Source organism: Alosa sapidissima, chromosome 22 (genome assembly GCF_018492685.1).
Source record: "Alosa sapidissima isolate fAloSap1 chromosome 22, fAloSap1.pri, whole genome shotgun sequence".
Lineage (NCBI taxonomy): Eukaryota > Metazoa > Chordata > Actinopteri > Clupeiformes > Clupeidae > Alosa > Alosa sapidissima.
This window is the reverse complement of record NC_055978.1, coordinates 12863032-12874776: the sequence shown is the minus strand read 5'-3', so window position 1 is coordinate 12874776 and position 11745 is coordinate 12863032. Positions and strand designations below refer to the sequence as shown.

General features: G+C 40.6%; 1 protein-coding gene across 1 annotated transcript; it reads left to right on the top strand.

Moving 5' to 3' along the window:
• The first annotated feature begins 215 nt into the window (after positions 1-215).
• Positions 216-10866, top strand: LOC121697217 (sodium/potassium-transporting ATPase subunit alpha-1-like). The gene is made up of 22 exons (XM_042078637.1): positions 216-346; positions 488-589; positions 1956-2015; positions 2685-2888; positions 3032-3145; positions 3228-3362; positions 3469-3586; positions 4019-4287; positions 4842-5150; positions 5601-5735; positions 5868-6060; positions 6416-6591; positions 6692-6828; positions 6938-7088; positions 7269-7437; positions 7524-7678; positions 8137-8260; positions 8397-8542; positions 8675-8805; positions 9085-9186; positions 10380-10471; positions 10688-10866. Exons 1-22 carry the CDS (start codon positions 335-337, stop codon positions 10714-10716), a joined length of 3063 nt encoding a protein of 1020 aa, XP_041934571.1. The 5' UTR covers positions 216-334; the 3' UTR covers positions 10717-10866.
• Positions 10867-11745: the final 879 nt, after the last annotated feature.

The following is an 11745-nucleotide window of genomic DNA, read 5'->3' as shown; positions in this document are numbered from 1 at the left end:
AAGTTTTCTTCAAAATCAAATAAATCTAATTTATACTTCACTTTTATTTAAAGTTTATAATGAATGATCTTCTGCTAACGCACCATTCAGAAGTCTTGTAAAGGACAAATGAAGGTTGAATGAATGATTATCAACAACAAGAAAAGGTCTGAGGCCAAACCCCTCCTCTCTGTGCTCCTCCCAAAATTCCGCCCATACCCACAGGTGCAGAGACAGTGGTATATAAGTCACTGGGCACTTGGCTCTGTAGGGTGACACAGCAGGACGTGCCTGGGGATAGTGCCCTTTCTTATCTTTGATCTTTGGAGCACAGATACAAGAACAGCCCGCAAAAATGGGCTTGGGTGTAAGTGAATTCTTTATTTCCTCATGGTTTATCCACACACATTTTGGTGGACTAAGCCTGATTTTGCAGTGGATATTTTGCTGGTATAGTTCTCTTTTTTATGATTAGCACTACATGATCACTTTGCTGTGTTTGATACAGAAGGGAAATGACAAATACAAGCTGGCAGCAACCTCTGAAGATGGAGGGAAAAAAGGGAAAAAGGAGAGAAATATGGATGACCTGAAGAAAGAAGTAGATCTGGTAAGTCCCTCTATCACATCCTTGCATTGAAAATCTGCCATAGTCACTCAGACTTTGTTTAATTCCTGAACCTTGATAAACATATAAATGCTAAGAGTAAGTGAAGCCTACTGTGGGACTGAGCTTGTCACCGCCATCACCGAAAAAAAATAAATCAATGAAACATTGGCCTGCTCATGTGTGCACATAGTGTGTAATGTGATGTTATGTGAGGGATCATCTTATGACATATGTTCTTCAAGGTTTTCTAACAAAACCTGAAACGTTACTATGCGAGAGGAGGGGAGAACCAGCACAATTGTAACACTTTTCTATTCTCTCCATTCAAACTCGATTTGTACAAAGACGATAGACTTGAAAGCTGTGAAATTTGGCCAGAAAGGACTCATACATGTTTACTCTATGAAAGTTGAAACTAAGAAATAGAGAATATGTTCTAGTTTGTTAAGAATTTAACTTAATAGTGACATAGCCTACCTTTTTTACAACCTGACGCAGCCAGCTTAGGGGGAAGTGTTAGAAGGGTTGGGGGGTGGATTAAAGCGGTATACCTCTTTTCAACTGCAGTAAGAAAAAAAACATACCGCCCCAGCCCTAGCAAAGCGAGAAATGTACTGAAGTAGGAAGTAGAAAGTAAAAAGTATTCTCTGGCTGAAGACTGCCGGAATACTTCTGCAGTTGTGTGGAATGTCTACACTAGCAGTCAGGCATAAATGTCAAACCAGGCTGGATAACTTTCTAGTGCTTTGTATTAACATATATCAAGAATAGAATTATCTTGAACTTACTTGCTATCTATCCTTTCACCTACTTTACAGTGCATCCAATTCTTTATTGTGTTACTGTAGCGAATCTGAGCTCTTGCAAACTGACACAAATATGTTGGACAGCAGTCAATAACACGTGCTAGAACAGGGGGCACGAGGAACAGTCAGCATGAGCTGCTAGTTTTGGTATTTGTGGGTGTGTCAAATCATTGCGGTTTGTCTGGTTATGTTGCTGATAGGCTCATGCACAGCAACAAAAAGGAATGACTAAAGACTTTGTCACCATTCAATAGTAATCCATCATGAGTGTGGAGGGAGGTGGGTCTGGGACACCAGACACCATAGTCCATAGTCCTTCTCAAGGTGTCATGGGCCTAATTCAACAAAATACTGATGAAGGAAGTTGCCTGCTAGATAACCCTAGTGGAATGCTCTCGAGGGATATTTTTTCCCACAAAGGTTGTTTTGTTGGTGATTTTGTTGATGGTAAATAGGCTTGGTTGTTTTTTTGCAGCTGTGGGAAAATCCCCTGCTTATAGCAGAAGGAATGTAACACCTCTCATGCGCATAAATGAAATACCACTCCTCTCCCCCCACAGGATGACCACAAACTGACCTTGGATGAGCTTCACCGCAAATATGGAACAGACCTGCAGAGGGTGAGCAAATTTGGTTTGAGAGAAGAAAAAAAATGTTGTCAAAGCCAGTGGATATTCTCACAGTCAAACTCACAATGGCTCATTTGTATCAGTGGAACTGCTACACAGTGTACTTGTCAAAATCTCAGCAAGTAGCAAGGTATCCTGAGGCCGTGCCTTGCTTTTATCAGGTTAAATCATCTCAAGGAAGCTGAAGTTTGAACTTTGGACAAAGGTAGTCAGTGTTGAATATGACTACAGGAAGTTAATGTTTTTCATATTGATTCAGAGGTGGAAAAATAAGTACATAAGACAATTATACCTTGTGTATGTATTCTTAGAAAAGGGATAACAATAATGTTAGGTATAATAGACAAAGACTGTCTGCTGCCAAAGAAACAGCATGGCAGTGCTGTAGTACAGACTACAGACATTTACTGTTATCTTTCATTATCTCTCCCCCACATTCTTAAACAGCAATATATAATATGTTTTGGTATATATTGACATTCTATATATTTACATAGTATTATATATAAGTTGTATTGTATATTTCCGTTGGTATTGAAATTATAGTATAACAATTTGCTATTTAAGTAACAGTAATCACTTATTGGCTGCTTTCCTTATTGGCACTAAGAATGTTCATTGACTTGTGTGAATGCTGCTGTACCTTTATATTACCACCAGGGTCTGACCTCCACTCGTGCAAAAGAGGTCCTTGATCGTGATGGTCCCAATTCTCTGACCCCACCACCCACCACCCCAGAATGGGTGAAGTTCTGCAAGCAGCTCTTTGGTGGGTTCTCCACTCTGCTGTGGATTGGAGCCATCCTCTGCTTCCTGGCTTACGGTATTCAGGCTGCCTCAGAAGATGAACCAGCAAATGATAATGTAAGGATTTTGACCTGCATAAAACCAAAATCATGCATGAGTGCAAATACTGTAATATCAAATCCTTTATTCCAATGACTTTTATTATTATTAAGACCACTGACTTAAGTGTTCATTGCCAACTTTCCACATTCTCCACATAGCTGTACTTGGGTGTTGTGCTATCTGCTGTCGTCATCATCACTGGCTGTTTCTCCTACTTTCAAGAAGCCAAGAGTTCAAAGATTATGGAGTCCTTTAAGAACCTGGTCCCTCAGGTACATAAAAATACCTTTTTTTCTTATCATGCGTACAACCTTTGACAGTCTGTGATATTAACGTGTTGTCCACTCAACACAGCAAGCTCTGGTTGTGCGTGACGGAGAGAAAAAGAGCATCGATGCTGTGGAGGTGGTGGCTGGAGATCTGGTGGAGGTGAAAGGTGGAGACAGAATCCCTGCTGACCTGCGTATCATCTCTGCTCATGGCTGCAAGGTGCTTTTGGAGCTGACTAAATATCATCTATGCACTTTAAAAAAAAAAATGCAGACGATACGGTTCTCTCTCCTGTGCTCAATCTCTCTCTCTTCTGCTTGGTCAGGTGGACAACTCCTCCCTCACAGGAGAATCCGAGCCTCAGAGTCGTACCCCTGACTTCTCCAACGACAACCCTCTGGAGACCAGGAACATTGTGTTCTTCTCCACCAACTGTGTTGAAGGTACACACATACCAAAATATTAAAATTAACACAACATAATTACAATTCTATTAAAGGAAGGTTCCTATTCTATCCACATAAACAATATGATACTGTTATTTTGCACCAAATCGTCAAATCACCATATCTTGGCAAAAGTAATGCTTTCACCCATGTCGGTTTGGTTGGTTTGTTAGGTGGATTATATGCACAAGCTACTAGGTTGATTTTCATGAAACTTGGTATAAGGCTATATAGCGTGACATACAGGGGACTGTTTAGCCTTGGTATAGGAATGCACTATACTGAGTATTTGGTTTAAAAGGTTTGGTGAAACAAAAATCAGATAGACATTGTTGATCTTACATTTCTAAAGATGAAAATCTGCATATGCACATCTGATGCACATCTGATCCCTACATTTTGACTTATATCCGACTCATATTTTCCCAGGCACTGCCAGAGGAATTGTGATCAACACTGGTGACCGCACTGTCATGGGTCGGATTGCCACTCTTGCCTCCAGTCTGGATGGAGGGCAAACCCCAATTGCCAGAGAGATTGAGCACTTCATTCACATCATCACCGGCGTGGCTGTCTTCCTGGGAGTCTCTTTCTTCATCCTCTCTCTCGTCCTCGGATATGGTGTGCTTGAGGCCGTCATCTTCCTCATCGGTATCATTGTCGCTAACGTGCCAGAAGGACTGCTGGCTACTGTCACTGTGAGTAAATCAGTGTCTGTGTTGGGATGGGGGTGGATGGAGGGGTAAGGCATGACATTACACAGACTCATGGCTTCAGAGTTTTAAGACTACCTCAGGCAAACAATTCTTTCAACAGATATATTCTTAAAGATCCTCTTGAGGTGTTGTCTTGTACCCTGAAAGTTTGTATTTTAGAAGTATGAAAAACGTTCATTGCATTTCAGTAAATGAATAAATAAATTAATAAATAAATAAAATACATAAATAAATAAAATACATAAATAAATAAAATAAATTTAGCAATCAAACCAGCTAGCGTCAGGCCAGTTCTCTTGTAATATTACATTACATTTAGCAGACACTTCTTGACCAAATAATACCACTGTGTACCACATGTAGCACTGTGTTAAATACAGTCAATGGAAGGGTGACGTACGGCTGCGTCCAAGACAACTTGAATCATAACATCACTCCTTGACCCCTGTAATCCTTACGTGAAACATCAAGGTCTGGATAGTAACCTGCAATGTCCTCTAGGATGGTGTGATCATGACCTGTTTAATGTCATTCAGGTGTGTCTGACCCTGACTGCCAAGCGCATGGCCAAGAAGAACTGCCTGGTGAAGAACCTGGAAGCTGTGGAGACTCTGGGCTCTACCTCCACCATCTGCTCTGACAAGACCGGAACTCTGACCCAAAACCGCATGACGGTGGCCCACATGTGGTTCGACAACCAGATCCATGAAGCCGACACCACCGAGAACCAGACAGGAACCGCTTTTGACCGCTCATCAGCAACCTGGAACTCCCTGGCACGCGTGGCTGGTCTGTGCAACCGCGCTGTCTTCCTGGCAGATCAGCAGAATGTCCCCATCCTCAAGGTGTGCAGAGCAGTATTTCAACTTGTACATTTTACTGTTTGGGGTGTAAGAATAGTGGATGTTCCAATGCATTACCCCTTTAAGAAGATTGTTTAATGTACATTTTGGATGTGATCATTGATTGCTAAGCATGGTATGAATAAGTGTGGTCATAAAATACTTAATTGTGAAAAATAACAAAAGAAGGTTTAAATGCTTTGGTCTTCTATTCATTAAGAAATCGTATAATGATCTCAACCTTTTTCACTCTCTAAAACAAAAAGTTGTTACTGATACATTTGAAGAAGTCACTTTCTCAGACAAGATATGCCCCTGGTCTGGATTTAATTGTATTGCAGATACAATATAAAAATACTATTTAGTCCATGGCTAGTTCATGTCTGAGGATATCAACCCACAGGCCGAAACCTCGAAAAATTAAGTCATTCTAATTGCCTCTATCTTCCACAGAGAGACACAGCTGGAGACGCCTCTGAGTCTGCCCTGCTGAAGTGCATTGAGCTGTGCTGTGGCCCGGTGAAAGAGATGCGTGAGAAGTACCAGAAGCTTTCTGAGATCCCCTTCAACTCCACCAACAAATACCAGGTGGGCTACTATATATGTCAATTGTCCAAAATAAAAAATAAATAAATAAATAAAACTAGTCAGTACTACTTTTAAGTCACCTCAACAATTGGCTAAATGCTAGCCACTAATTACTAACTGCTTTTTAAAAAGGTATCCATCCACAAAAACGTCACCCCTGGAGAGACAAAGCACCTGTTGGTGATGAAGGGAGCCCCAGAGAGGATCCTGGACCGCTGCTCATCCATCGTGCTTCAGGGCAAAGAACAGCCCCTGGATGACGAGATGAAGGATGCCTTCCAGAATGCCTATGTTGAACTTGGAGGTCTAGGAGAAAGAGTGCTCGGTAAGAAGTCACTTGAACTTAGATAGAGGGCTGTTTCAAGCTACGCAGATGTGAATGTATGGAGCTATGCAAGGAGACACCATTTGCGAATTTACAATAATTGCGCAGCAAAATATTTTGCCATGCGACGCAAGCATGAGTGCCATGTCATGCGTTTCCCACAGGGGTGCATCGTTTGCATAGCTTGCTTAGGCTATGGGGGTGCTCTTCAATATGTGTGGAAACTTTGCATTTCAAACTGCGTCCGCATTGCTTGTGTAGACTATGAAACGACCCTAACAGTGTAAAGAAAAATTAACTTGAAAAATGTGTGACTGCAAACATGACATGATTTTACACAACCATTTGTGGTCAGGTTTTTGCCATTACAACCTGCCCGACGACCAGTTCCCTGATGGATTTCAGTTTGATACTGAGGAAGTGAACTTCCCTACTGAAAAGCTGTGTTTTGTCGGCCTCATGTCCATGATTGACCCACCTCGTGCTGCTGTGCCTGATGCTGTGGGCAAATGCAGGAGCGCTGGCATCAAGGTAGAGTGATATGTTACCCACATTTTCCCCATACTTGTTACACTTGCCCCCTTGAATGTCATGCTTGAGTAATTTGGCTGGTTTTGTTTTTCCATTGTAGGTTATCATGGTGACTGGCGATCATCCTATCACTGCCAAGGCCATTGCCAAAGGTGTGGGTATCATCTCTGAAGGAAATGAGACTGTGGAGGACATTGCCACTCGCCTGAACATCCCTGTTGATGAGGTCAACCCAAGGTATGATCATTTTTGGATTGTGAATTAAGATACTCATGCATTTGTTTTGTCCTGCTCAACTTAAATACCATTGAAAAGTTCAACCACAATACTCTTTATATACCCTCAGAGATGCCAAGGCTTGTGTCGTCCATGGTAATGAACTGAAGGACATGGCACCTGAATTTCTGGATGACATCCTGAGGTACCACACTGAGATTGTGTTTGCCAGAACCTCTCCACAGCAGAAACTCATCATTGTTGAGGGCTGCCAGCGACAGGTAATGCAAAAATCAAATTAAATGTCTTTCAGCAACTTGGCAATTATTACAGATGGCATAGTAGTTTCCTTATATGGTATCTATTTAGTTTTTTGCTCTTTTCCCTTATGAAATTGGCCGTTATGGAGATTAATACTGTTCTTTCGTTATGGAGATTAATACTGTTCTTTTGCTCTACAGGGTGCCATTGTGGCTGTAACCGGTGATGGCGTCAACGACTCTCCTGCCCTGAAGAAGGCTGACATTGGTGTTGCTATGGGTATCGCCGGATCTGACGTCTCTAAGCAGGCTGCTGACATGATCCTTCTAGATGATAACTTCGCCTCCATTGTTACAGGAGTTGAAGAAGGTATGTTGTACTCCTTAAAGGCAAATACAAATAATTCATCACCATGCTTGGATCTTTCTGACCACTGGGTTTGTTGTTTTCTTCAGGTCGTCTGATCTTTGACAACTTGAAGAAGTCCATCGCCTACACTCTGACCAGTAACATCCCAGAGATTTCACCTTTCCTCCTCTTCATCCTCGCCAACATCCCACTGCCTCTGGGCACAGTCACCATCCTCTGTATTGACCTGGGCACTGACATGGTAGAGATATTTATTTGACTACGCACTGGTCAGACATTGTTGATAGTGTGATAAGAATTATTGTTGCTCTAGCTTTGTTTGTCATTGTAAAGCTAGCATCAGTGTACTGTGAGTCTCGGACAAGAGACTCTTGTTAGTTAGTGAATGCAAATAAAATTAATAAGTCTAACATTTCTCCATATGATACGTCTTACAACTTCACTGCTAAACTTTTGCAGAAATTTGGCTGAAAATGTTTTGGCTGCAAACTTAATGTGTGTGTGTGTGTGTGTGTGTGTGTGTGTGTGTGTGTGTGTGTGTGTGTGTGTGTGTGTGTGTGCGTGCGTGCATACGCAAGCTTGTGTGTGTGTGTGTGAGAGTGAATGTGTGTGTCTGGAGAGGGTGGGGGGTTAAGGGAGGCACAGTCTGGTCTCTGAACACTGTTGGTTGAGGTTTTAATTGCCTGGTCTATATTTCAGGTTCCTGCTATCTCCCTGGCTTACGAAAAAGCTGAAAGCGACATCATGAAGAGACAGCCCAGAAACCCAAAGACAGACAAGCTGGTGAACGAGAGGCTTATCAGTATTGCCTATGGGCAGATCGGTAAGATCACACTGCAACACCACCACACTACTGACAGACCACTTCGGACAACACAGTCAAAAAAGCACAGAAGAAATAATCCAGCCATAGACGCATGTGCATTTCTCTAAATTAAATGTTTGTCTTCTATTCCAAGGTATGATGCAGGCCACAGCAGGATTCTTCACCTACTTCGTAATCCTGGCTGAAAATGGATTCCTGCCCTCATTTCTCATAGGAATACGTGAGAGTTGGGATGATAAAGCCAACAATGAAGTTGAAGACAGTTATGGTCAGCAGTGGGTAAGTGTTTCAGTGGTCTGCAATGTAACTTAAGAGAAATAAAGTGTACTGAATTAAAGAGAAGCATATTGAAAAGTGGAAGATACAGTATTTAACTGTTTCCGATCTCTCATTTCCGGCTTCTTCTTGCAGACTTACGAACAAAGAAAAATAGTGGAGTTTACATGTCACACAGCGTTCTTTGCCAGTATTGTGGTTGTGCAGTGGGCTGATCTTATAATCTGCAAAACGAGAAGAAACTCCATCCTTCAGCAAGGAATGACGTAAGTTAAAATGAAGAGGGACGTGTGGGTGTTAGCATTCAGTTGTGTAGGACATATAGCATGCAGTAGCCTGACAGGTTGTGGGTTCAATTCCCCATTTCCAGCAATGTTCTGGGAAGAATGGCCCTTGTAATATACTTGACAGGTCGCTTTGAATATAAGTGTCGGTTAAATGTAAATGTAAATATATCCCTTCACCTGACCTCAGTGATAGCAGAGGGACCACTTTGGACATTCAGTTCTTGTGTGTTCACACGATTCCATTTCCATCGTCCACAGAAATAAAATCCTCATCTTCGGCCTGTTTGAGGAGACAGCCCTGGCTGCTTTCCTGTCATATTGCCCAGGCATGGACATTGCTCTCAGAATGTTCCCCCTCAAGTAAGTTCACTGAGCATGTTCTTCACATCTACTATTCATTATTCGGGAAGATTTAACTGTAACGAACCCTGAATGAAACAACATACAGTGCAGAAAAAAATTTTGACAGCAGATGCATAATGAGGATTTAGCTGTATAATAATAATACAAATATATTATAATACAATCATCCCACCCAATTTTGGATGTCTACGGAAATTACCAAATATAGTGTTTTGCCCCATAAAGGACTAGGAGAAATAAACATAATTGTGTGTAAATCACCTTCACAGCTCAGTCCAGTTCTTTTATTAGTGTTTGAACTGTTTGCTTTTGATGCTTGCTGTACATGGTTGTGCCTAAATAGGCTCCTGGCTGAGGCTGACTCTTCACCTGTGTCTGTAGTACTTGCCAGACATAAGCTACTGGACTGGCTCCCCCTGATTCCCTTCAATATTTTTCAAACATAGACTATTTAAACAATCATTTTAATACTTCATATAGGCCTAATTTGCCATGTGCAGTGCATCTATTGTCCAGTATGCAAATCAAAGTGCATTGCATTAGTAATGCATTAGGCTACTTTCTATTTTCCATACATTCAGTTGTATCTAAACCAACTAAAGCTTGACTGAAATATTGTAAAACCATTTACTTGTTTGAAAAATGTATGGGAAGAGTGAAATCACTGATTAGGGTCCTTGCATGTTTCTGTTGAAATACGACTAGTTTCATCACATATGTTAGGCTGAACGTGAAGTTTCTTCTTCCGTTTTTCATGCTCTGAATGGTAATTCAGTTTCATGATCATCTTCTTAATGTATGAGACACATACATTGTGTATAACTGTATACCTGTCGCTAGCTTGGCTCAAAGGGAGACGGGGGAGAGGGCCCTCATTAACTTGCGGGGCCCTTCGCAACTTGTGTAGTGTGTATAGGGAGAACCGGCCCTGCGTGTTCAACCATTCCATGAACATCATGTTTGTACAATTGGTAATCTTTTCATGGTAATGAGGTCAAGCTAAGAGTGTGATAAAATGGTGCTATCTCTGTTTTCATGGCACACAAATATTTCTAAGATCAATATTATGTTAGAATGTCACTCTGCATCCCAGCTAATCATTACAGAATGCAAAACCTAAACAGAGAACATTAATCTATAGTAACCGGTATGTGAAATGTCTAATGTTATATCTTTTCCTGTGTGTTTAGGCCTTTATGGTGGTTCTGTGCATTCCCCTATTCCCTACTCATCTTCCTTTATGATGAGGCCAGAAGATATCTCCTGCGGAGAAACCCAGGAGGTAAGATATTCTCTTCATGTCAAACTCAATTGTGTAAACATTTCACCTCATCGCTGAAATTAATTTGAATCAATGTGAAACTTTAGCAGACTGTAGTTAAATTTAGTTGAACTGAATTGCATACAATTGAATATGGTAAATTGGATTCAGAGTGAAGATTCTATGTTGGATTTTTGTTTTGTGATTAGTAATTAGAATCTTTTCTTTGTCTGTCAGGCTGGGTGGAAATGGAAACATACTATTAGTGTGCATACCAGTGTACACCACCTCACACACTCACATGCATCTCTCATGTGTATCCTACTTGATGCAGATGCATTTTGTATTCAAAATAAGTGTAAAATGTTGAGATGACGTTGCTTATAACTTAAAATAAAATATCACTCCAACTGAAATCTATGTGTCTGACATTTTTCATACAAGTGTTGTCACTTAATGTCAGAATCAATCAATATAATCAATATTTCTTCCAAATGCTTTTCATGAGGGAAGAAACTGTTGGACTGTCATGATCACTGAACATATTTAGGCATTGTAATAACAAAGATCTTAGAGTGGATTGTTGTAGAATCTTTGGTAATACCATCACCCATGGTCATACTATGGCTTTCAAGAAAAAAGGAGATAGTGCAACATCCTTCACTCTCTTTGTTATAAAAACACAATGTCCATGTCTCAAGAGGAAAGATAGGGTTCCTCTTAATCTTATTTAAATAACGTGGTTACATTTTTTCCCGTAGAACAACATCTAGTATTTTCTGTATTGGACATTAATCACTGACCCACTCAAGAGTCCTTTGTTTAGATTAATCTAAACGTTGATTAGATTAAATCATTCAAATACAAACTTAATTAAATGACTTCCCTTTCTAATGCTATCTCAGATATTTACAAGTCATTAATGCACTGTTAAGAGGGATACAAATTGAACAAATAAACCTAGTAATGAATAAAAAAATAGTTTTAATGAGATGATTAGGCCTACCTAAAAAGAAAAGTAAAATAAAATTAACAACAAAAAATCTATATGTATCATTGAATAAACAAATGTAATAAAAAATGAATAACAAACAAACAAAAAATAACTCCTAAAGCATTTGAACATCAGTCCAAATGTACATGTTTTTCGTGTCCATGGCACTAGGCGTTGTAGCATGGTTGTCCAACAGGGGGCACTGCACTGGTTCTGGAGTGTCTTCTTCATTTACACAGAGAGGGTTGGAACATGACAGTTTCCATGGAAACACATTTATAGGATCGAGGCAGCAGCATGT